We start from the raw sequence: 27910 nt of genomic DNA, 5'->3' as shown, positions 1-27910 counted from the left end.
AGTAACAATGATGGGTCTCATTCTCCTGACCTTGAAAGAGCCTCTAATGTGGCACCGTTGGGAAGGACGAGTAAAGAGAGGCTGCTAAAATCTCAGGGCTAGGATGAATGGAGATGTTACTGGGCCTGCTCGAGCAAATCGATGATCAACGGGATGATAGTGATAGTGATAGTAGTTTGATTTTTAAAAATTGTTAGTAACATAGAAACAAATACTATAAAATGTTTACTAGTTTCTTATATTGTTTATAGTCAGCATTCATTGAGTTTGTGTATATAAAGTATTAGGAATGATTAAAATTATGATCTAGTCCTTATTCTTCAAGAACTAAAGTACTATACTATATTTTACAGTAATTATTTTACAGTAATTAAAAAATTGTCTTAAGTAAGATAAGTTTATATTTAGTAAGTATATATTTCATATATCTCTTATAAACTGTAGTTTGGAATCCTTAGATTTCTTTTTGTGGGCATCTTGTTTTAAGTCAAACATCTAATAATACTCTTACCAACCATGTACATCTAGTTCATACTATCTTTATTATATTCTTGGTTCCCCATCATACTAGGGCTTCAGTTAAGTTCTCATCCATCTCACCTTTTTAGGGCCCTTCAGACACACTTGGGAAAATTTTTTTCTATGCATATTTTATTAACTATAATTATTTTTGTCTAATAGGGAAAATGAAAACATAATTCTTTATTTGGATTTCAACATTTTCTCTGCCTACCTCTCAGAAGCCTCTTAATTTACCTCTCTTTTCTTTTTCTTTTTTACTATTTTATTTGCTTAATGTAGCATTTTTTAAATAATTTATTTACTTTTAATTAGTGAATCAACGTGAGGGTACAGTTACAGATTTATACATTTTTGTGCTCATGTTTCCCCCATACCAAGTTCGAGAACCCATCCCTTCACCAGTGCCCATTCTCTACCACCAGTAAACCCAGCATCCCTTCCACCCCCCCCAGTCCCGTCTCCCCCCACCCCACACTGCCACTATGGCAGGGTATTCCCTTTTGATCTCTCTCTGATTAGGTGTTGTGGTTTGCAATAAAGGTGTTGAGTGGCCATTGTGTTCAGTCTCTAGTCTATATTCGGCACGCATCACCCCTCGCCCACATGACCTCTGACCACATTTTACTTGGTGTTCCCTTCTCTGAGTTGCCCAGAATGAGAGACCAGCCTCCAAGCTATGGAGACAACCTCCTGGTACTTATTTCTACTAATCTTAGGTGTTAGTCTTATAGTCTATTATTCTATATTCCACAGATGAGTGCAATCTTTCTATGTCTTTCTCTCTCTTTCTGACTCATTTCACTTAGCATGATACTTTCTATGCTGATCCACTTCTATGCAAACGTCATGACCTCGTTTTTTCTAACAGCTGCATAGTATTCCATTGTATAGATGTACCAGAGTTTCTTCAACCAGTCATCTGTTCTAGGGCACTCGGGTTTTTTCCAGATTCTGGCTATTGAATTTACCCCTCTTTTAGGGCTCCCAAAATTATGTTTCTCTCACATTCCTTCCTGTGGTGTTAAATCTCTAGTGATTTTACCTTAAAATATGTGACGTGACTTTTAGCTTTCTTCAATTTACCCATCATTTTCTAACCTGATATAATATTAATATTGTGTTTGATGGAATTATCGCAATAAGTGCTTTAACGTTTTAATAATACTTGATAAAGTTCAAAACAAACATTATTTAGGGATATACATAGATGTGGTAAGGTAAAAGAATGATAAACATAAAATTCTTTCTGGGTTGATGGAGGAAGGGACAAGGAATGGGGGAATAGGTAGGTAGATACATGTTGTTAGTAATAACTAGGTTTCTTTAACTTTTCAATATGGAAAACAGAATAGTATTATAAAACTATTATGCTATTATAGTAGTCCCTAGGAGTTATTGAAACCAGTTAATTGAATATTGAAATATTGAAACCAGATAATTATTGAAACCAATAATCATCAACATTTTTTAAATCTTTTAAAATTATATTTTGCTACCACTTTTCTTCTGGCATATTTAATTAATTATGTATATAAAGTTGTATTATAGATTTGGTAGATGGTTAAAATTGTGTTCACGTATATGGTACATTTGCAAAATTACTGCACCTCATCACCACCAAAGTGTCAACGACCCTGTACCACTGTCCCTATGCCACCTCCAGTAGAATCCTTATTTTCCAAAGGCTCAGCAGTCAGTTTTGCAATCAAAGGCCAAGGTTTTGTCATTGATAGATTCCATTTATTTCTTGTTTTGTTTCTGTCTGTTCCACAGATGGGTAAGATCATCGTTTTCTTTTTCTTCCTCTGAATTATTTTATTAAACATGATACCCTCGAGTTCTACTCATGTTGCGGCAAACTGTATAATTTCACTTATTGTAGCAAACTGTCGTCCTGTTGTCCATCAATTTGCTTGAGTGGGCACCAGTAATGCCTCCATTGTGAGACATGTTACTGTTTTTGGCATATCGAATATGCCACAGGTAGCTTGCCAGGCTCTGCCTTGCGGAAGGGATACTTTTGGTAGCTTGCTGGCTCTCTCAGAGGGATGGAGGAATTGAAGCCAGGTCACCCACATGCAAGGCAAACGCCCAGATAGGGCATTTGCCTTGCACATGGCCAACCCGGTTCAATTTCCAGCATCCCATATGGTCCCCCGAGCACTGCCAGGAGTAACCCCTGTGCAACGGCCAGGTGTGACCCAAAGAGCAAAAAGGAAGAAAAAAATCACTTAGAATTAAATCTCAATTGCCTATTTGAGATTATAAAAAACAAATAAATATTTACTGGTCTAGACTTCCTATATGTAATTTTCTCGTAATAGTAACTTTGAGATCTTAGTGTCTCTATTTCTCTCTCTCTCTCTCTCTCTTTCTCTTTCTCTCCACTTACACACACACACACACACACACATTGTTGCCTGAGTAGTTAGTAGCTCGTTACATGACTTGAGGTGTAACATGGATCGAAAATAGCTCTTAGTGGCCCTAACTGAATCCCTAAGATAAAATTTCAATTAATTTTCTAAACAGGGTTCAACTACACCAGTAACTGTTTTCAAAGGTTCAAAGAAACCTTATTTAAAAGAATGTGTTTTGATTATTAACCATGACACTGGAGAATGTCGACTAGAAAAACTCAGCAGCAACATCACTGTAAAAAAAACAAGGTATGTAGTTAATAAATTTTAAGGAAATGTCAGTGAACAAACTTAATGGCTTAAGTTACACTGTTGTATAATTGCTATAACTGTATAGTACAAAAATGTTTAAATACTTTACCAGGTTTACATTTGTTGGACTCCTTAACCTTACGTTCCCAAGGATATTAAAGGCTAGTTTTGTTTTCATTGTTTTTTTTTAAAAATTTATGGTTTTCTTTTCTTTCTTTTTGGGGTAACACCTGGCTGTGCTCAGGGATTACTTCTGGCATTACTTAGGGGACCATATGTGATGCCAGGGATTAATCCTATGTCAGTCATGTGCAAGGCAAGGCAAGCATTAAGTTTGCTGTACAGTTGTGCTGGTTCCTCCAAGTTCAGATAGATATATGAGTATACATACATATATATATACATATATACATATGTATATGTGTGTATATATATATAGCACTGCACTGTCATCTTGTTGTTCATCGATTTTGCTCGAGCGGGCACCAGTCATGTCTCCATTGTTACTGTTACTGTTTTTGGCATGTCGAATACGCCATGGGTAGCTTGCCAGGCTCTGCTGTGCGAGTGGGATACTCTTTGTAGCTTGCCAGGCTCTCCGAGAGGAACTAAGGAATTGAACCCGGGTCAGCCACATGCAAGGCAAACGACATACCTGCTGTGCTGTCACTCCAGCTCATATATATATATGTATATGTATGTATGTAATTATACTTTTTATTCCATTAAATTGCTTTCACAGAACTGGACTGAAAATATTTTCTCTTTCCAAACTAGTTTCATCATTAGTAAAAACTTTTTGAGCAGCCAAAATATGTAAGGCATTAGAAAAAATGAGTTTCATATATAAATTATGTCCTCAAAGCTTTTATATTTTAATTGTATTACACCATTCCATTTTAAAGGTTAATAAGAGAACACAAGAGAGAGAATATAGCTACCTCCAGTTCTTTTCTGGAAATAGGTGGTGCATTATCATTTAATATAAAGGATTTGTTTCTAAATGTCATACTAATATACAAAGATGAAAGATCCATGTAATCTGAAGAGAAACCAGAACTAAAAAAGTCATACTAATATAGATAAAAATCACTAAAAGAATTTATGGAGATAAAATTTCTATAAGAATTTAATGATTAATTCGAATATTTAGGGAGTCTATATTGATGTTCCTTTGAGAAGAGATTAATAGAACATTATCCCCCCAAATGAGGAGTTCTTTGGGTGCTTAATAAATACATAAGTTCCAAAGTACAACTTGAGATCAGGGAAATAACTGAGAAGCTCTATTCTTTTTTATCCCTTCACCTAACAGGTTAATTTTTTTTTGGTGGGAAAATTTAGAAAACACTGATTTGATTGATTAGTTAGAACATGAGACTCTAATTAATTTTTGAAGGTAAAACATATCTGACTTATTTGGGCACTATTGAATAAAATAACATGAATAAATCAGATATTTTCCTCTGTTTAATTATTGAAAAATAGGGGTTGAGGTTGATAGTAAATTTAAGGTGACTTTAGAAAGGCAGATTAAAGCTAAGGTCTTCAGTTATAACTAAGATGTAGGACATTTCTTCTTGTCAGTGGTTTCATATTAAAGTCTTTAAACATCGAATAATATCCTTACATTTCATTTTTGAAACATTAATCCACAAAAAAATGAATAGTTGAAATAATGTGTGGAATTAAGAAAATGCATGTCACAGTTTCTGAGGGTAGAATGAAGAGTGGGAAATAATTTGTGAAGGAAGAACTAACAAGATTTAGTGGCTACAATGTGAGAGTAAAAAGGCAAGCATATTGTATTTCTTTTTTTTCTGAAGAGTGTTTAAAGAAAAATATATAAATTTTTTCAGTAACTTACTTTAAACTTAAAAGCATTGAAGTAATTTTAACAGAAATGATCATTTTATAATTTAATAAATAATTATGCATCTTATTTTAGTAATTTGTATATATGGTATCTCTCATTGAACTGTATATCTCTCATTGAACCTCAATGGACCTGTGTATACCCCATTTATCAGAATCAATAAATAGTTAAGTAATGAGTTAAATTTATGTTTTAATTCTTCGGTATTATTTGAAATATTTATAGGCAAAAGCATAAATGTTCAATTTTAGTAGCTTTGTAACTTGAAATTGTTATTATGTTATTGTTATTCTTTCGAATTCATATTCTTATCTGCAGAGCTGAAGGAAGCAGTAAAATTCAGTATCGTATAGAGCAACAACAGCAACAAATGTGGAATTCAGCTAGGACTCCCAATCTTGCAAAACATTCTCCATCTGAAGAAAAGATGTCCCCAACATCTCTGATGGATGATATTGAAAGAGGTAAAAAAAAAATCTAAGTACTTCTAATATCCTTTAGAAGAGATAACTAATGCATACTAACTAAAATTTTTAATTTTATTTAACAACAGAACCATAAACTCATTTAGAGCATTTATTTTTTTGATGGGAGGACCTGGGCTACATCTCTCAGTGCTCAGGGATTACTCTGTGTTCAGGAATCAGTCCTGGAGGAGATTTGGAGACCATATGTGGTGCTAGGGAGCAAGCCCAGATTGGCAATGTACAAGGCAACACCCTAGCCATTGTAATATCACTCCAGTTCATCTTATTTTTTCTTTTTATTTTTTTTTATTGTAAAGTTTTGTGGTAGAAAAGTATAAGTTACTAATCAAGGAATTATGTAATAAAGACTAAGAGAATTCGTATATTTTATTATTCAGGTAAATAAAGTGTGTAGATGTGTGTAACCAGTTTTCTTCTTATATATATAGCATATCTTCATAATCCATTCATATGTTATTGGATGTAAGATAATGTTTGTTTGCCCTTCCTCCCTGGTCACTAAGAGCTTGTGTTTGTTGATTGCCCCCCAACCTGTCAATTATCTTTGTCTCCTAATCAGACTCTGACTTGTAAATATTATCTTTCTCTTCTCCTTAATGTCCTTTGCATTGTTATTATTTCATAGCAATTACTTTTTGTATGAATACAGAACGACAGTTAAAAAGATAAGCCTGTTGCTTAGGAGTTGATTGACTCCAGATAACATTACCTCCTGGACATCTGCTCTTTTCATGTAAGCCTTAGTTGTCCTTACTTCCTAGATCCCCAAAAGCAGGATCTCATGAGAGACTGGATGGACTCAGGGCAAGCGGTGAGCTGTGAACTACCCTGGCATCGAAATGGGCCTGGCCAAAGTGCCCTAATGCTTAACTATACGTTAAGAGCTTGGTCACGGACAAATTTTGTCATGATCCAAAAGTAATAGCTAGATTTGGACTCTGCTGGGGTTAGGAATGATTGATCTGGCCTGAGCACTGTAGTCTGAATCTATGATAAGATGTCCCAAGGAGAGTCACCCTATAAACCTAAAAGTGTCTATTACTGTGTCCATATAGAATGGTAAATATTAGGAGAATTACAGATGTTAATTAAGTTGTTGGTCTAAGGAGAGGAGAAACACACCTTAAGGACTGTTTTACCCTCATGGGCTACAGGTGGCCGGAAAGTCTGGAAAAACATTTTTGTTCATACTTCCTATGGGGAGGCGTGGTTGGGGAGGCATGGTGAGAGGATAAAAAAGAGTGGCTGTGGGGAGAAAGGGTTGTTGAATGGATTGTTGAATGGATGGATGGATTGATTGAAGGAGAACGAGAGAAGAGAGGGAGAGACAGCAGAGAGAGATAGAGGATGGGAAGAAAGAATTACGCGGTTAGAGAGAGATGAAGAGAGAGAGGGTTGGAGAGAGTTGGGAGAGACGAAACATTGAATAAACAGCAACTAATCAGCAACCAGCTTGGCTCTCGTTCTTCCTTCATCCATCCAAGGCAATAGCCTTCCCGGGTGGAAAAGTGACTTGAGAGCACTGAACTCGGGCGGCAAGAGAGAGCATCCCAGAGAGCCTGAGAACATCCTTTAACGTGTAATCCCTGAGCCTTAGAGGGGAATTTACACAGCTCTGAGAGCACGTAGGGATTTACACAGCCCGCACATGAGCATGAGATTTTACAATTGGACACTATTATTTCATATCTTAGCTATGGTACTGAGTGCAGCAATAAATTGTGGTGTACATATGTCCTTTTGAGGGAATGTTTTCATGGGGAGTAGATGCCCCAAAGCAGAATTGCTAGGTCATATGGCAGTTCAATTCTAAGGTTTTGGTATGCGCCATTCTCAGCAATGTGAGATAGTATCTCATTGTCATCTTGATTTGGATTTCTCTGATGATAAGTGATGCTAAGCATTTTTTCATGTGCCTATTGGCCATCTGCCTGTTTTCCTCTGAGAAGTGTCCATTCATATCCTCTCCCCATTTTCTGATAGGGTTTTGAATTTTTGTTGTTAATCTTTGTGAATACTTTATATATCCTTGATATGAAACCTCTATCTGATGTGTTGAATGCAAATATTTCCCATTCAGCTCTCTTTTAGTTTTAGACTGTTTCTTTTGCCATGCAGAAGCTCTTTAACTATATATAGTCCCATTTGTTTATTTTTTATTGGATTACCTTTGCCAGTGGTATTAGATCATTGAGGGCACCTTTGAGATCCAAATTTTGAAGTGTTCTGCCTGCCTGTATTTTTCTCAATGTACTTTATAGTTTCTGGTCAGATCTCAGTGTGTTTCTTTAGGTTGTGTGCAGAAGCTTTATGAAGTTAGCTGAACCTTCATTTGCTACATAGATGTTGATGACAGTAGTTGTTTTCAAGTAAGTAGTGTCCATCATTTTGTATGACTTGTTATAATAATGCATTAAAAATGATTGAATAAAGCTTCCTTAGAGAAAAATGTGTGAAGATTCTTGTATCTCACCCTAGAACCATTAAACCCTTGTAGAAGAGATTACTAACATCGTGTTACATGTTGAGCCTTGTGAGCTAATATTTACTTATTTTTGGATCAAGATTGATTGCTTTCTGCAATTTTAAATGGGGTGATATAACTGGAGATGACTTTGAGATCCAGGAGTATCTCTGCAGCTTGTTGCTTTCTTCTGAGATTTATTTGTGAGTCTCTGGATTCACTGTATCACTGTCATCCCATTGATCATCAATTTGCTCAAGCAGGCACCAGTAACATCTCCATTCGTCCTAGCCCTGAGATTTTAGCAGTCTTTCTTTACTCATTTCTTCCCAGCGGTGCCACATTGGAGGCTCTTTCAGGGTAACGGGAATGAGATCCATCATTGTTACTGTATTTGGCATATCGAATACACCATGGAGAGCTTGCCAGGCTCTGCCATGCTGGCAGGATGCTCTCAGTACCTTGCCAGGTTCTCTGAGAGGGAGAACTAGGCTGTAAGAGGTCTCGTGGCCACAAATGCAGCCACGTGCACTTCCAGGAGCTTTGTTTTATAGTCTCTGGATCTTGGCTGTTGATGGGATTACGGCCATTAATGAGGTTATATAGTGCTGGAGGCAGTTCATGAGCAGGGGGCATGACCACCGGGCTCCAGGAAAGACGAGGAAATGGGGGGGAGGTTGCCCATTCACAACTCCACAGGAGCCTGGATATTTTAGTCACAAAAGTCGCATACTTAAGTGTTTCAGCAGATTCATTCTCATGTGTGAGGGGCTTATCCCAAGCTTGTGGAGATCGGCCTTGAGCACAGTGGGGCTTGGGTTCTGGAGGTTTTGGGCTGCTGGGGCTCTGTTGGGACTGGTGATGGGCTCACCAGCCCCCCTCCTGGTGCCACAGAAATGAGGTTAACCCTGGTGTGGCATCTGGAGACATCTTTGCAACTTCTCTTCCAAGATTTGTGAGTCATTTGTTGGTGATTCTTCTGTTTTTTTTTTCCTTGTATTTGAGGATTTTCTTCTCTCTTGCTGCTTTAGTAGTCTCTCTTTGTCTTTTGATTTTATCATTTTCGTTACTATGTGTCTTGGCATTCTTTCATTTGAATCTATTTTGCTTGAAAGTTTTGGGGCCTCTTGAATATGTTCAAGAGACTTGCTCAAGATATCAGGAAAGTTCTCAGTTATTATTTGTTTGACCAGCTGTTCTTCTCCCAGTATTTCTATGATTCGAAGATTATTTCTCTTGCTATTATCTATCAAGACTTATATTCTGTTCCATTCCTTTACTTTTCTTTTTTCACTTTGTTATTGGTGATGGCTAACAATGCCTGTGCCGTTACAGTGTTACTTCATTGGTCATGCATTTCAGTTTCCAATGCATCCGTTTGTAGAAAAGGATTAAAATAGACATATTTGAGGAGATATATAAGACCCAAGATCCCTTGAGGTTGCTGGGGCTGAAGGGGTGGTATTGTGTAGATGTGTTTTGGGGTTTGAGAGGACTGCGGGGCATCCAGGCAGGAGTCTCAGAGGGCACAGAAATCAGAGGAAAGGATAAGGGCTAGTGCTCTTGACACAGCTGAATATGAGAAAATATTTTTAAATGAAATAATTTAAATGTATTTTTAAATTCCTCATCAACAGTTCCTTAGAAACTAGTTATATTCTAACTTTATATTTGCTTAATATTATATTTAATCTATAAATTTATTTCCATTTTATTTTCAGAACTGAAGGCAGAAGCTAGCCAGATGGACCAGATGAGTAGTTGTGATAGCTCATCAGATTCTAAAAGTTCATCATCTTCAAGCAGTGAAGATAGTTCTAGTGATACAGAAGATGAAGAGTGCAGATCCTCTTCTTCTGATGTAGGGAATTATAATTCAGGACATCCTACCATATCTACTATGACACAGTCCAGAATTCCTGATATAGATGCTGGTCATAATAGATATGACAGCAGTGGCCTCCTAATGAATACCTTAAGTAAGTATGCACAAATACATATAATTGGAAAAGCAAGAATTCACAGTAAAATTAGTAATAATGATCTAAAATTTGGATTAAGAGAAAGACTACTTTCATTTGATACTGTTACCATTATCTTTTATTGAATTAGTATTTTGTAATTAATAATTAAATTTAATTCAATTAGAATTTAATTGAATTTTAATTGAATTACCTCTTAAACCTCATTGCATTCAAGTGTTGACTTCCTGTTTTAATATAGTTGATTCTTTTCCCAGTTCTATTTATTTTACTTCATTAATATTTCTCAAATGTATCTATTTCTTTTTTTCCCCCCTTTGTTTTTTGCCACACACAGCAATTCTCAGAGGCTACTCAAGCTTCACACTCAGGATTTACTTCTAGTAGTACTCAGGAGACCATATAACATGCTGGGGATAAAACCTGGGTGGGCTGTCTGCAAGGCAAATGCCCTACCCACTGTATATTGCTCTGGCTCTGTATCTGTTTCTTACATGTCTACCACTAGTCACTCAATTTCAAATTAGAATTATTAATTGCTTTGACTTACTAATTGTCAAAACAATTCCCTTATTTACTTTCAATCCATGATGTAATTTGTACCCAAATTGTGATTTTTATAATACAGATATAAATAGGGGCTCCAAGTAGTGCTAAGAGATTCTGGGAGCCACTCCTGATGATTCTCTTAACAACTGTGCTGATAGTTAAGTGCTAGATCTCAAGGATGTGGTGTTGCTTGGGCTTTGTGATGTCAAGAGACTACAAGGGCCAAATGCTTGGGAATCTCCAAGGCTATCCCAGGATATACCTGTACTATCTCTCTAGCCCTTCAAATGTAATTTATAAAGTCACCAGCTTTAAAATTTTAAGCAGCTTTTAATTGCTTTATGATGGATGAAGATAAAACACCTTAGTAAAATAGTTTTTCTCTTCCTGTTTAGCAATACCTGCCTTCTTTTTACTGCAATACTCAATTAACTCTACCTCAGGATATGCTAACCAGTCAGCCATAAACCTTTCCTTCTTTTCATGTTATTAACTTTTTCTTCTTTGGATTTACAGGTAAAGGTATGTGAAGGGAGGTTTCTTTGATAAAGAAGAAGCCTTCCCGACAAGATCAAATTCCCCTTTCTATAAACCTTCAGAATAATATCTTCTTTATTTCAATTGTCATAATTATAAGTTTACATTTTAGTTATTTGCTATCATTTAAAATATAAGCTCCAGGAGGATAGTTTTCTTATTTTTTTCCTTATTGAATACTAATGCCTAGTTAGTACTTGAGATAGAGTAGTAAATAGCTAGCTCAGTAAAATGCTTATTTACCTTTTATATAGAGACCACCCCTAGCAGCATTCAAGAGCACTTAAGGCATTAGGGCCCAGCTATATAGCTCTAAGATACAGTATTCAGATCAGTGCAGCAGTGTTTGGGAATAAAAGTGTTAGGAGCCATCAAAACTACTCCAGTGGTGTTTAGTAGACCATGTAGTTCCAGGGATCAAACTCAGGACCCTTTATATGCCAAGCATGTACTTCTCCCCTTTGAGTGATATTACCCACTCTAGTAAATGTTTTTAAATAAAACTAAGGTAACAGTCTGGGTGAGTATTACTTTAAAGCTAACATTATTATGTTAATTAACTATGATAAAGTTAGTAATTTAGAAAGAATAACAAGCCAAAGGTCCCCAAAGTGGGCAGTACCATCCCCCAGGGATCACTGAAGAATAGTAGTAGCCTCAGGTACAGTCAAGGGGTGAGAGGTGTTTATGTTTGTTTTCTTTTTTTAAGGTAGGTTTTTAGATAGGTCTGAATAATTTTTTTAAAGGGGTGGTATAGACCAAATAATTTTGGGAATCTCTGCTCTAGCCTAATGGCATAATTAAAGAAGAGAAACCAAGACTAGGTGGCAAATTAGAGTAAACTGTGAGTTAATTTAGAACCAGAAAAGATCCTTTGGACTTCTAATTACTTGTTTATAGTGCTATTCCTAACTTAGGAAGTAAAATTGGACATCTTATTTTCTAACTGGATAAATAATGACAAAAGGTTCAACTTATGAGGAAAATAAGAAACGATTTTTATGTCATAATTATATTTCTTCACTGTGTACATACATAAATATACTATATAGTTATTCATGTGCATATATGTTAGACAAGTATCAGAAGTTCAATAAACTTAAAAATTTCTCTCATAATGGAAGATATAATGAATTGCAATCATATCGACAAAGTTTAGTGAGGGTATAAAGTAAAAATAATATGCCTGATTTGGTATGTTAAAATTAAAGAAATGGAAACAAAACTTTTTTTGTTGTTTATTTTTGGGGTCACACCTGGTTATGCTCAGGTGATGATATTCCTGGCTCTGTGTTCAGGAATTACTCCTGGTGGTGCTCTGGAGACCATATGGGATGCTGGGGATCACACCTGGGTCAACCATGTGCCCTGCCCACTTTACTATCTCTCCAGCCCCGACAAAACGTTTTTAAGATACATTTTTAAATGTGAGGGAAATTACTACCAGGACAAAATTAATGTTTGAAAAAATTAATTTCAAAGGATTCAAGTTTTACTGATGATATTATATGACTAATGTAATGAAAAGGAAAATAAATAGCAAAAGTGTATTCTTTGAATTTTCCTAAGCACATTCATTAAAAACTCTCATGTTAAAATGAAACTCTAGAGTCTGACTAAATGGTAGGATAGATGCTGGAAAGCAAAAAGCTATACTCAAAGTATAAGCAGAAGTCAATTATGTAGGATAGAAAAAGTCTCACCCACTAACAACATCATTTGCCTGAGAGATTCATGCATTTATAATTATGAAGATATGTGATCACTCAGCAAAATCAGAGGGACAAGATCAAACTGTGTACATATGTTAGTAGTATGTACATAGTTAGTACATACTACTAACTATGTAGTGCAATACTGCAGTGCATACCAGCAGCTATTAGTATGGCAGACCTAACCAAGTAGGGAAAGGGTGGAAGACTGGAAATAAAAGTCCACATTTGCTAGATTGTGAAATTGTACTGTTGTTGGAATTCAAACTCTGGGTCAGAAATTAAAAACAAAAACCCAGTCCTAGTCCTAGTGTTTTAGGCCAAGCCAGTAATATCTGAACTGACTGATTTGCCTCTCCAAATCATTCAGGGAGAGCAAGTCACCCTAAACATATTTAGAATACGAATATTTAAACTGGCAAAAAACCTTTAAAGTGAGTGAAAACTAAGTTGGTTACCTGAGGAAAAGGAGAGGAGAGTGGAATGGATAGTGGGTCTTCTTTAGGTGATGCAAGTGCTGAGAATTATACATGTATAAAATTATAAAGTCAACTCCCTGAAATGCTCCAGTATTTTAAGTCAAGGATAAATTTTTAATAAATTAGGTATGTTTAATTTTAAAATTTTCAAAACCAATAGAAAATTATTTTCAAAGTAGTGAATGCCAGAGCACAAATGCCAGTGATATACAAGTAGATCTTAAAAACTTACAAGACATAGATAAAAGAATGATTGTTTAATATATTAATTAATTCCTTTAATTTCTTTTTTTGGGGTTTTGAACCATAACATCAGTGGTCAGGGCTTACTCCTGGCTCTGTGCCTAGCAATCACTCCTGGGAGGATCTGGGGACTGTGTAGGTGCTAGAAATCAAATCCAGATAGTTTGTATGCAGGACAAGCACCCTACCTGCTGTACTTTATCTCTGGCTCCTATGATTATTTATTAAGGTATGAGGGTACCAGCACTAGTCCATTTTAGTGCTGGTTCATTGGAACTTTGATGGAGGAAGTGATGACAGTTATAGACAGATGTGAAGCTAAGTCCTTGAAATTTTCTAATAGTATAAACCAATGATACATCAATAGATAAAAGAAAAATGGAAATCACAATGAAATTAAAAACACTAGTATTAAACAATATCAAAATAATATTCCAGTATTCGGGTATGCAACCAAACTTTGGTACATATAAGAAATGTATAGTTGCATAGTGTTCTTTTTAAAAAATCAAAATTAAATAAGTGAAAATTTCACATTGAAGATTAAAGAAACTTAAAGCAGAGGAGGAAGGTAATATAAATTGGAATAGAAATTAATGTAATTACAAATAAATATCAGAGAAATCAATAAAATGAAAACTTAATGAAGACTAAGAAAAAATCAACCTCACCAAGGACTATTGAAGTTTGAAGGACACAAATAATCTAATGAATGAATTAGTTATTCAGCATGCTTTTTTAAAAAAATTTATTCTTTTATTGAATCACCATGTGGAAAGTTACAAAGCTTTCAGGTTTAAGTCTCAGTTATACAATGCTCAAACACCCATCCCTTCACCAGTGCACATATTCCACCACCAAGAATCACAGTATACCTCCCCCTCCCCCCCACCTCCCCAACCCCCCATCCCGCCTGTGTGACTGGTAAATTTCACTTTACTTTGATTACATTCAATATTTCAACAAAAAAACTCACTATTATTGATTTGGAGTTTCTCCCCCCTAAAGTTGACCTGCTGAAAAGAAAGCATTTGATAATTTGTTTTCCATTGCTGAGAATGAAGAGATATGAGGTCGAGAGGCCACACTAGCAGCCGCATGGTTTTGTATTTCTGTATTTTAGTACTTTAGTAACTAAGTCCAGAGAAATATCTGCCAGAAATTGCAACATTGTAAGCTTGTACCTCTCTTATATTCCACATAGGAGTGCAATCTTTCTATGTCTGTCTCTTTCTTTCTGACTCATTTCACTCAGCATGATACTTTCCATGTTGATCCACTTATACAGCATGCTTTTTAAAAATGAGTATTTTACATAAATTTCATACCTGTTAATTTGACATGGAAATAGGTGATTTTCTAGAAAAAGTTTAATTTGACTCAGATAATTTTTTTAATGTAGGAGTACTGCTACTTATTAAGTCATTGATTAAGCTGATTGAATTGGACATGAACTCATTACTTTTTTTTAAAATTCAGAATGTTAATTTTAATTTTTTAATTGAGTCACTGTGAGATACAGTTAAAAAGCTTTCTTTTTTTGAGTTTGAGCTTCAGTCGTACAATAATCAAACACCCAACCCTCCCATCAGTGCACATCCTCCACCACCAATGTCCCCAGTATCCCCCTCATCCACCCCTCCTCTTGCCTCTATGGCAGACCATCTCCCCTGTTCTCTCTGTTGTATTGCTTGTTATGAATAACATAAGATGTCGAGCAGTCACAAGGGTGGTTGTGTGCTCCTGGAATTCAAAAGTTTTAGATAATTAGAGTCTGGAGAGTTCTCTGCAGGAGTTGCTCAGTTTGGAGATTCTTTTGTGTGCCTCTGAATCATGGTTATTAAGGAGCATAAGTTGCAGCCAGAGGCATTTTGTAGGTGTGACCTCCAGGGTCCCGTGGGGGTGGGGAATGAGAGGGCCCAACTCATCCCCTATCCCTTGAAGAGTTTGTCATTACTGAACCCATGTACCTGGATTCTGGAAGTTGGCGGCTGCTGGGATTTTTAGGGGGGTTTTAAACGATGCCTACCCCTGTCTGAGGCACCCAGTGAAGTCAGCCTGGCTTAAAGTCTGGATCCATCTCTGCAGCGAGCTGCTTGGTTTGGAGATTCTTTGTGTGTCTCTGGAACTCAAAGATAAATTGAAAGCTTGAAAAAAAAAAGTAAACATATCTCTTTCTTTCCTACTTTATTTTCATTTCCTTAAGAGACTGAAAATATGTTTCCAGATGAGTATTAACAGCTCTTTAAGGAACAGATATTTTAAACTTCTATTAACTGTTTCATAGAATTTAAAAGGAAACCACTTAATTTCATAGTTTTAGAAGAATCTTAATTTCAAACTAAACATAAATAAGACAAAAATTATAGAACAATTTCACATAAGAATGTAGCTAAATAAGGGCCTGGGATATGGCTCAGTGGTATTGCACAACCTTGTTGCATATGTAAGACACTGAGTTTTGATTCCCAGCAATCTGTGATCCCCCAAGTAGCCTTAGAACCAATCCAAAGTAGTGACCCAGGTTTGACCTAAAAGCAAACAAACAAATTATTAAATAAGATTATTAGCATACTAAATAACTAATTTATTTAAGCACACTAAACCATGACCAAGTAAGGTCACAAAATACATAAAACATGTTAAATAGCTGTAATAGTAACAATGTAATTCACCATATTTACAAACTATAAGTGTAAAGTCATTTCAACACATTTTAATTTGAAAATTAATATTATCAATATTCATTTTAAACTAAAAAAATCTTACTATTATGAAGGTTTATTACAGAAATCAGAATTACTGCCACTATAATTATATTCATAAAAATTCAAGAAGGAATATTGAAGTAAGAAACAAGGGTGACTATTATGATTTCTATTCAGTGTTGAAGTTTCCGGAAAATGCAGTAAAATGGGTTTTTGAAGGTGAAGTATAAGAATTTAAAAGAAGAAACAAAATGTTCCTTGCATTTAAAATCAAAGAAAATCAACACACTGGAGAGCATAATAAAATATTTTAGACATTATTTTCGATATTGGTAGGTACAAAAATGACATTTTAAATTAAATATCTGTATTTACTTAACCATCAGGTAATAACCATTTGGTAATACTTTTTTCTTTTTTGAATTCTTTTCTTTTTGGTAATACTTTTTTCTTAACTGAATATCTTGATATATTTTATTCCAAACTGGAATTTTCCTAATAAGCAGAAACCCTTATTGTTACTGCAGTCATTCTATTAATCAACCTGTATCAATTTCCTCATATTTTCAACTTACTTTCTTTGTTTTCTGTGGATTATGAACCAAAATCAAAGCCAGGGCCTTACACATGCTCTATTGCTGAGCTATCTATAGCTCTGTAACATGTTTTTAAGTTCCATTTACTATCTTGATATGAATTTTATTGCTTACTATCATTTAGGCACATGATTTTTTATAAATAGGTAAATTTTTTTAGGTAAATATTTTTTAGGTAAATATTTTATTTTTGTAAATAGGTAAATTTGATGTAATAGTAAAAAATGAAATAATTTGTAGTAAAGTAATATATATCGATGGCACTTTGTAACTGTTGAAACATTGAAGTGCCAGAATACATAATGAAGCAGTCTTGTATTTACATTTACTTTAATCAGTACATTTGGAAATAATATAAGCAAGATAACGTATATTACATATAATCAACAATTTTTCTTTTTAATTGTTAACATTGTTAGAAAATTATATATTTGAATGTTCATAGAATTTTTCAAATACTGAGCTCCTATATAGCATTGTTCAAATTTTTTTTGTATTGTTTACAAAGAAATTTTATAAAGAAAATTTTTAAAGGAACAACAAAGTCCTCTCTTACTTTTCAGAATTGTTGCATACATGCAAGTTACTTTTAAATTCTAAATGTAAGCTTAAAATTTGTGCCAAAAATGCCTTTAATTTCTAAAAATTTAAGTTCTGAACTAAAATTATAGAAAGGTCTTCCCATTACATATCTGGGGATACAAAAGAGTTCTTTACTGTTCAAGACTGACCCCTCCTGTATTGTAAGACTTAGTTTTCTGATATTTCTCTTCCACTATCTACAAATCCAAACAAGCAAACCACTTATATATATATAAATGCCTATATCATCTCCTAGGGGGCAGTATTGCTTTCATTGAGAGCTAGATGAAATTTTAGCTAAATTTAGCTATATCTAAATTCTTTTTCTAAGTGATAATTATCATTTCATTTAAAGCATTTTATTTATTAAGTAGGTCATCTTTAGAGGATAATATTTCATTTATCTTCAAAACTAACTGAGCATTTCAACTAACAGCATGATGACACCCTTTTTGTGACTTCAATGTGATGTTTATGTTGCATGAGAATCTTATTTTATGGACATTACATTTAGTTGAAAATTCTTATCTCATGCAATAGTTGTATAAAAATAGAAATGATAAATTTGTCATGGGAACCAGGAAGAGTTTTAACAGAGAGGTTTTTTTTTAATAGTGCTTCCTTATTATAGTGTTGTGTGTATTTTCATGCTTTTTAAAAATTTTTTTTATTGAGTCACCATGTAAAAAGTTACAAGGTTTTCAGGTTTAAGTCTCAGTTATACATTGCTCGAATACCCATCCCTTCACCAGTGCACATATTCCACTACCAAGAATCACAGTATAGCTCCACCCCTAGCCCCCCCAAACCCCTAGGCCCCCCCCACACCCCTAGGCCCCCCACCTGTGTAACTGATAAATTTCACTTTACTTTCACTTTGATTGCATTCAATATTTTAACAAAACTCACTATTATTGTTTGGAGAGTCTCCCCCCTAAAGTTAGACCTCCTGAAAAGGAAGCATTTGATAGTTTGTTTTCCATTGCTGAGAATGAAGAGGTATGAGGTCGAGTGACCGCACTTAGTGGCCTCACGGTTTTGGGTTTCTGTATTTTAGTATTTTAGTAACTAAGTCCAGAGAAATATCTGCCAGAAATTGCATCACTGCCAACTTGTACTTCTCAGTTATATTATATTCCACATATGTGTGCAATCTTTCTATGTCTGTCTCTTTCTTTCTGACTCATTTCACTCAACATGATACTTTCCATATTGATCCATTTATATGCAAATTTCATGACTTCATGTTTTCTGACAGCTACATAGTATTCCATTGTGTATATGTACCAGAGTTTCTTTAACCAGTCATTTGTTTTGGGGCACTCTGTTTTTTTCCAGATTCTGGCTATTGTAAACAGTGCTGAAATGAACATAGAAATGCAGATGCCATCTCTACTATACCTTTTAGCCTCTCCGGGATACATTCCCAGGAGTGGTATTGCTGGGTCAAATGGAAGTTCAATTTCTAATTCTTTGAGAATCGTCCATATTGTTTTCCAAAAGGGCTGAACCAGTCGGCATTCCCACCAGCAGTGAAGAAGAGTCCCTTTCTCCCCACATCCACTCCAACACCGGTTGTTTTTGCTTTTTTGGGATGTGGGCCAGTCAACAGAGAGGTTTTTTTTGTTTTGTTTTAAATCAAATGATATAATTAGTCCTAGAGTTGCTAAATGAGCTGAGATACCTTACAACTTTACATGGCCTAAAAATATTATTTATTTATTTATTTATTACTAGTGAATCACTCTGAGGTATAATTACATACTTACAAACTTTTGTGTTTGCATTTCAGTAATTCAATGATTGTTTACCCATCTTAAATTTGGTAGTTACTTAAAAATGTGCCAACTTTTGTTGATGTGGGGGAGTTATAAATACAATATTTTAAACGGTTTCAAGTTACTATCTAAATAACCTTATTCAGGTCTATACCTTCAAAATCTTTATTTCCGGTTCTTATTTTCTTGAGTTCCAGAATGTGTATTCAATTACCTACATAGTATATATATATACTTGAACATTTTCTCAGAACTTCTAAAGTAATTTTTCATTTCAAAAATGCTTTTCCTCCCATAGACTTGCCCACTATTGTTACTTATCTCATCAAATTACATAACCATTTAGTCATTTGTTTAGACCACAAACATCATTCTTCACTTTTTTCTTTCTCTCAAACCCTAAATCAAATTCTTTTTCATTTCTGTAAGTAAAGTACTTACAGTATTTTAGTAAGTACAGTACTTTAGTAAGTAAAGTCCTTACTCGAAGAGGTTTCCTTGAGGGATCAAAATTTGTACAGAGATATAAATGTAAAAACTCACTGAAATAGGGAGTTTTGGGGAACTGTTCATGTTCAGGGAAGAAATAATATAAATGCCTGAAGGCAGAAACATTGTGTTGTGTTCCTTGTCTGCAAGAAGAACCACTGTATTTGGGTCAGAATGATTAAAAACGAGAATTGTAAGAAAGTAGATCAGACAGATACTGTTTTGAGATAATGAAAAAAAAAGATTTTATTTGAAATTTAATGGAAGTTCACTGGAAATTTTTAAACAGTTACCTGATTTGAACAGTTTGGTATAATGCTGAATAGACAAAAATTGTGTGAAAGAAATAAGAAATCAAAGAATTCATATAAAAGTCTACTTCAGTTTTTCACATAAGAAATAATATTGGCTTGACTCAATTTATTCAAGTGAGAGATGGTGTTAACTGGTAATATTTGTAATATAATTTGAAGATGAAGAAACGATACATCTGAACAAGAGCAATAGTACAGTGGGTATAGCCCTTGCCTTGCCCACAGCTGACCTGGGTTCAATCCCTGGAATCTCATATGGTTCCTTGGGACCTCGAGGAGTGATCACTGAGTGCAGAAACAGGAGAAAACCTTGAGCACAGTCAGCTGTGTCCCCAAAACAAAAATAAGCAAAAGGATAAGTCTGACTTAATTTAATCAGTGATGTAAAAAGGAAACATTGTTGGTATGAAAGAATTAAAGTAAATGCCAGTGCTAAAACTGTGCTGACGATTGATTGCTTTTTCTTTATAGTCAGTATAAGTTATTTTTGTTGCTATTACTATGACTGAACTATATTATTAGCAACTGATTATTAATAAAAATGTTGGCTAAAGGATAATATTTGGGGTTTCTTTGCATAAAGTTTGTTATTAAAGTAAATATGTTGAATATTAAAATATATTCTTATAATTTTGCTGTTTTGTTTTAGGGAATGATTTGCAACTGAGTGATTCAGGAAGTGACAGTGATGACTAAAGAAAAATTCAACTATAACAAGACGTGACAATTCATTATATATATTAATAAAATTTTCCAAGGCTAAAGAAAATGTACCAACTTTTTCCCAGTTTTTTGAGAGAATTAGCATTCATGGCTATGTAAGTTCAAGGCAGTAGTTTGGTGGTTTGATTTATATGTATTTTGAAATGATTGCCACCAGTGGTTCATCCATTGTCTAGGAATAACAGAAAAAGTAAAGAAGAAAAAGTAATAAAAATTTTTTGTAATGAAACTCTTAGGATTTACTTGACGACTTTCATGTACATATACATATAAATACTACATTAATTCTAACTATAATCATGTTATGGTACTTACATATTTTACAACCAAAAATTTGTACCTTTTGACCTCTTTTCTTCAGTTCTCGCTTCCCCTACCCTAGGTTTCTGAAAACCACAATTTGATTCTTTTTTCTGTGAATATGGTGACTATATTTTGTTTGGGTTTTGGGGTCCATGAATGAGATCATTTAATTTTTTTCTGCCTTCTTATAACTTACTTTGCTTAGCACATTCCCTTACATGTAACTGTATGTAACTGTGTTGTCACAAAAATAAAAAATTTATCTTTTATTATAGCTGTGTAATGGTCTATATATCACATCTTTTTAAATCCATCATCTGCCATTGGGCACTTGAATTGTTCCATAGCATGGCTATTATAAATAACAGTGCACTGAACAGAGACAAGCATATATGTCTTTTTTTAATTAGTATAGCCCCCTATTTTAAGCAAAGAATGTTGAAGAGGCTCCAGTCGCTCCTTTATTGAAGATTAACTCCATATACCTGAGGATCTATCTCTGTTGATAGTTGAGCCTTCTGTGTTATTGCTTTTGTTTAGTGAGCTTACTTGGCTTCTTTGTTACTTTCCTAATTTGTGTGCTCCTACTGGGATGTTAGCTATAATTTGTGGATGTCTTGTGGCCCAGGAACTCCAGGATCTGTAGAATTGGGTTGATGAATTTACACGGTGGCAGCTGTGGGATCTGGATGTGACTTCCAAGGATTCTAGAAATACTGCCAGAAGTACTTTCAGTCTGAAAACTGGTGCATATGGAATTTCCATTGCTTTGGTGTCTCAGCAGAGATTACTCGTGAAGCAATAGAGTTGGGCCATTGGCATGGTGGCAGTTGTGGGGTGTGGCTGCTGCTGCCAGAGCTTCAGCAAGGCAGGGTCTTGACCCAGCCCCTCTCCTGAGGATGCCCCAGTTTTTAGCTGGGAGACTGGTTTGCCTATAAATTTTAGCAGCTAGGCTTGCATCTCAGAGATTTATTTGTGAATCTAAAGCTGGGCATGAGTTTACATGCTGGTGGCTGTGGCTTCCATGGAAGTCAGGAGGGTTGGGATAGAGGGAAACTCCCTGCTCCAACTCTAAAAAAGACCCCAAAGTTTTCTTTTAGATTGAAAACCAGTGTACCTTGAATTTTTGTCACTTTGGCACCTCTTCAGAGATTAGTGGTGAAGTATAGAAAATCCACGGAGTTCTATACATTGATTTTGTGGCCTGCTGTTTTACTCTATAGCTTATTTACAGGAGTTTTTGTAGCCTCTAGGCTTTTCTAAATATCTCAGACCCCTTTCTAACATCATGTTCACAAGACAAATCAAAATGTATTAAAGACCTCAACATTAGACCCGAATGTATGAATCACATTGAGGAAAACAGACAGAACATTTCATGGAATTGAATCTAGAGATATCTTCAGTGATTTAGTGCCATTAAGCCTAGCCAGTGAAAGCAAAGCTACATAGGGCTACTTTAAACCAAGAAGTTTCTGTCTCACAAAAGAATAGCCTAGAATAGTAAAGACATTCCAAAGACTTGCAGAGAATATTTGCCCACCACCACTCTGATAATACAAGATATATAAAGCACTGGTAGAACTTTACAAGGGAAATGTACACTGGTAGAGGGACAGCTGTTGGAACATTGTATGACTGAAACCTGATCATGGACTGCTTCGTAACTCTATATCTTATGGTGATTCAATTTTTAAAAAATTAATTAAAATCTAAATTTTATTGGGGGTGTGTAGGAGATGAACAATCTTCATCAAAGAAGACATACAAATTCCCAAAAGGTCCATCAAAAATGTTTTCATCACTTATTAGGGAAATGAAAATCAAAACAGTAATGAACTAATAGCACGTCACATAAGCAATACTGAAGCACATCACAAAGAATAAAAAAAAACAGTGTTGGTGTGGCTTTGGGGAAAAAATGACCCTCATTAACATCTGGTAGGAATGTTGACTGTTTCAGCCTTTTGAGAAAATAATAGACACTTCTCAAAAGACTTGAAATTGAACACCTATTTATAACCTAGCTATTCCCCTTTTTGTCATTTACTCTCAAGGAACCAAAAACTCTCTTCAGAAAAGACATCTGAACACCTATGTTCATTGCAGCACTGTTTTTAATAGCCAAAATCTGGCAACAACCCAATGTCCAAGAACAGATGACTGTATACATAAACTATGGTACATATATATGATGGAATACTGCTTGACTATGAAAAGAAAAAGATAAAATAATGCATTTTGTTGTCACATGGATGAATTTGGAAAGTATCATGGTGAGTGAAGATCAAAGAGGGACAGACACAGATTGGTCTCTCTCATGTGTTGGATATAAAGAGCCATAGTAGAGCAATAACATGCCCAAAGACATCAGTAACTGAAAACTGGTCTTCAGTAGGAAGCTTGCCATGGAAGAGAGGATGGATGAGAGACTGGAAGGTTGGGAGGATTGGAGATAGGATAGAAGGGTAGATAGATAGAACTGAGATAATGGTGGAGGGAAGCAGATATTTTAGTGGAGTGTGTGGTGCTGGAATGATTTATACAAGAAACTATTAAAGGTATTGTAAACCGTGGTACTTAAAATCTTGGCCTTTCCATTGCTGCACGAGCATGATCCCAGAGGCCAACTAAACTACTTTGGACACCAGCAGCTCGCAGAAATGCCTCTAGACTGAACTGAGCCACTGCCCCATGCGGCGCCAGGGGGGGAGGGTTTCTCTCTCTCAACCCTTCCTTTCCAGGCACAGCATGGCGATCACTGCTTTCTGAGCACAAAATGGAGGTACCAACCGGCTGCTGCGGGACGCGAGGGAGATCCCGGGGGGTGGGGGGTACCGGCTCCGCCCTCCGCCAAGATTTAAATGCAGACCATGATCCCAGGGGCCATCTAAACTACTTTGGACACCAGCAGCTCACAGAAATGCCTCTAGACTGTGAACTGAGCCAATGCCCCATGCGGCGCCAGGGGGGTAGGGTTTCTCTCTACAGGCTTTTCCATCTTATGAGCAGTACAAAAGGGAAGTAAAAGCTTGAAGTGATGCAATTTCTGGCAGAATTTTCCCTGGACTTTATACAGAAATCCAAAACCGAGTGGCCACTGTCACGGCCGCACGACCTAATATCTCTTAATTGTCAGCAAGGTGAAACGGTTCCTTATTAGGTCTGACTTTTGGGGGGAAACTCCAAACAATAATAGTGAGTTTTTTTTTTTTTAAATAATTTTATTGAATCACCATGTGGAGGGTTACATAGTTCTCAGGATTATGTCGGTTATACAATTCTCAAACACCCTTCCCTTCACCAGTGCCCATCTCCCATCACCAACCCCCCCAGTATACCTGCCACCCCCTCCCACCTCCCCAGTCCCCACCCTTGTACATGATAAGTTCCACTTCGTTTATGCCTTATCTCGATTACATTCCATGTTTCAACACACAACTCACTACCATTGTTGGGGTTTCCCCCAAAAAAGGAAAGCAGTCCTATTGCCAAGGAGGCATTTGATAGTTCTCCACTGCTAAGAATATAGAGATATTAAGTCCCGCTGTTTGTTACATAACTTTTCTTTTTCCCCCTTGCCCCGCGCCACCGAGTTCACGCCTGTTTGGTAATCGCCACGCTGCCTGACAAGGGAAAAAAAAACCGAAAAGGATGGTTATTTCCCGTCATCGGCAGGCGTGGGGCTCTGGCTTAGTTGATAGACTAGAAGAGTTTCTGCAAGCAGTTTCTGGAACCGAAGGGCTTGCGCTGGTATCGGCTCCGGCTCGAGATTCCACCAGCGTCCCACTGTTCCATGTACATAATTTTTCCCCTTATATCCCATTCCCACGCCACCAGGTCTGTTTGCTTAATGGACATCACACTATGTTTGACACCACGCCCCGTTTCTTCCCGAGAAAGAAGGATATTTCTTCTCAGCCGGCGTAGGGATATAGCTTAGTTCAGTCTAGAGAGATGGCTACCACTTTGATTACCTTCAATATTTCAGCAACAGACTTACTATTCTTGTTAGGATCTCCCACAAAAGTCCGACCCATTAAAAAGGGACATATTACATATTGCTGATGCTAAGATGACATTAGGTCGCGCGGCCGCGACAGCGGCCGCGCGGTTTTGGGTTTCTGTATAAAGTCCAGGAAAAGTACAACCAGAAATATCACTACAAACTTTTACCCTTTTATGGTGCTCATAAGATGGAGAAGCCTAGAGAGAGGCTCGGCGTCTCCATTTTGCGCTCAGGAAAACCTCGGATCCTGCGCTGTGCTCAGGGGGGAGGTGTGGAGAGAGAGAGAGGTTAAAAGAATTGGGGGATGCCCGGCTCCCACTGTTTCAGCGCACCGTGGGGTCTCTGGTCCCATGCCGGAATTAGTTCAGTGGGCTGTTTGGAGTCCAAGAGCGCTTCCTTGGGCTCTTCTATCATGCTCGCTCCGCAGCAGGGTCCAAAGGGAAGCACACGTGGGGGAGGTGGGTTTAAGTATCTATCTGCTGTGGGCGGGGGTCGCCGCCTCCGCCCCCTGGGGCCTCCTGCAAGCGCGCGCGCCTCCCGTTTCAGCTGGATCGCCGTCACCATTTTGCGCTCAGGAAAACCGCGGATCCTGCGCTGTGCTCAGGGGGGAGGTGTGGAGAGAGAGAGAGGTTAAAAGAATTGGGGGATGCCCGGCTCCCACTGTTTCAGCGCACCGTGGGGTCTCTGGTCCCATGCCGGAATTAGTTCAGTGGGCTGTTTGGAGTCCAAGAGCGCTTCCTTGGGCTCTTCCATCATGCTCGCTCCGCAGCAGGGTCCAAAGGGGATAGTGAGTTTTTTTGAAATATTGAAGGTAATCAAATTAGTAGCCATGTCTCTAGACTGTGAACTAAGCCATAGCCTCACGCCGGCCGAGGAGGGGAAATATTCTTCTTACTCGTTTTTTTTTCCCTTCTCGAGGAGAAGCAGCATGGTGTCCGCCATATTATGAGGACTATTAAGCAGGCACAAACTTGGTGGCGCGGGAAGGAGAAAAAAAAAAGAGTTATGTACTTGGAACAGCAGGACTTCATATCTCTTCATTCTCAGCAATGGAAAACTAATTATCAAATGCTTCCTTGGCAGTAGGGCTGTCTTTTTGGCGGGGGAACTCCAACAACAATAGTGAGTTTTGTGTTGAAATATGGAATGTAATCAAGTTAAAGAGAAAATGAAGTGAAATTTATCAGTTACACAGACGGGGGTGGAGGGGTGGAAGGTATACTGGGGTTTTTGGTGGTGGAATATGGGCACTGGTGAAGGGATGGGTGTTTGAGTATTGTATAACTGAGACATAATCCTGAGAACTTTGTAACTTTCCACATGGTGATTCAATAAAATAAATAACTTTAAAAAACAAAAAAAATTAAAATATAAGCATGGCTTCAATGGATTCTTAAGGTTCATACTTTTATTTTTTCTCTCACACTTTAAAATTGTTGCTCTTACAATTTACGTTTGTGTATTGCATAATAGCATAGTTTAAAAGTTATATTTTTGCTACTTAAAAATGTTTTATACTAAGATAAGAGTGATAGTATAGTGGTGAGGCACTTGCCTTACATGTGGCTAACCCCAGTTGATCCCTAACACCACATATCCCTAAACCACACCCTGTGACCTGCTAGAAGTGATCCCTAACTGTAGAGCCAGGAGTAAGCCCTGAGCACAGCTGGATACACATCAAAATATGAAACAAAAAATTAACTAGAGTAGTGAAATCTGTACCATTATAATATTGAAAAATATAACTAGGAGTATATTTACCCCTGACAGTGATACCATATCTTGGTATATTTTTATGATAATTAGTCCATTTCACTTCCATTCAAAAAACTTCCTTTCACATTTGGTGCAGTATAAGTCTGGTACTAGGTAGACTCAGCTTTTTATTGCTTGGGAATATCTTTATCCTTTATTCACTTCTGCAGGATGGTTTCTCTAATCTTTTGAGCCAGATTAGTAGTACAGTAGATAAGGTGCCTATTTGTATCTGGCTGACCTGGGTTTGATCCTCAAAACTCCATAATTTCCACCCAGTCCCAACCAGGAGTGATCCCCTGGACACGACCACGAGTAAGGATTGAACACTGCCAGGTGTGGCCCCCAAACTAATAAATAAATTTTAAAAGCTATTTTCTTTCAGTATTTTGAATATTTCATCCATTTTATTCTGGTCTGAAAATTTTCTGTTGAGAGATAAGACAACAGTGTTATAAAGTTCCCCTATATATCTTTTCTCTTAGCTTTTCCGCTCTTAAAATTCTTTTTTGGTGGGGGTCTAGAGAGGTGGGCGCCTAGAGGGGGTCTACAGAGTTTAAGGCATACAGCTGGCCCCAATTCAATGCCCAGTACCAATATGGTCCCCTATGCACTGCCAGGAAGAATCTCTGAGCACAGAGCTAGGAGTAAGTCCTGGAAACAGCCCCTGTGACACCCCCCCAACAAAAATAATGATTTTTATCTTTGATTTTGAACAATTTAATCATATTGCATCTTGGCATATACCTAATTTTTTTTGTTTTATTAAAACACCATGATCTACAAAGTTACCTGAGTTTTAGATATCTAATACTTTAGCACCAATTCCATCATCAATGTCAGTGCCCCTTCACAAATCTCCCATCCCCAGACTGATTCCTTAGCAGGCACATTATTAGGTTTGATAATTGTAGTGTGGATCTCATGTTTCCAGCATTGTTGATTTTATGGTTCATGTATATAGATCACTTCTCTACATCTCTGATGTATCCAAGGCCCTTGACTGTTCCCCGCCTGTTGTTACTTCTCTTCAGGTTTTTATTTCCCCACTCAATTTCTATCCTCTGTGCTCCTCGCTTTAGTATGTGGTGATCTAGGCAACCCCTCTTTTATACACTGTATTTCC

The 27910-nt window shown here is 36.6% G+C and overlaps 1 protein-coding gene across 1 annotated transcript in view; it reads left to right on the top strand.

Annotated features, from left to right (window-relative positions):
* EAF2 (ELL associated factor 2) overlaps positions 1-21268 on the top strand; it is a 43063-nt gene extending 21795 nt beyond the window's left edge. The window contains exons 3-6 of the mRNA XM_004606681.2: positions 3055-3191; positions 5389-5534; positions 9744-10001; positions 20641-21268. Of these exons, the coding sequence (XP_004606738.1) occupies positions 3055-3191; positions 5389-5534; positions 9744-10001; positions 20641-20687 (588 nt within the window). The 3' untranslated portion in view covers positions 20688-21268. The remainder of the gene's footprint in view (positions 1-3054; positions 3192-5388; positions 5535-9743; positions 10002-20640) is intronic.
* The last annotated feature ends 6642 nt before the right edge of the window (positions 21269-27910 follow it).

This window comes from Sorex araneus, chromosome 2 (assembly GCF_027595985.1).
Source record: "Sorex araneus isolate mSorAra2 chromosome 2, mSorAra2.pri, whole genome shotgun sequence".
Classification (NCBI taxonomy): Eukaryota; Metazoa; Chordata; class Mammalia; order Eulipotyphla; family Soricidae; genus Sorex; species Sorex araneus.
The sequence above is the reverse complement of the archived record's forward strand: the minus strand, read 5'-3'. Positions and strand labels throughout refer to the sequence as shown.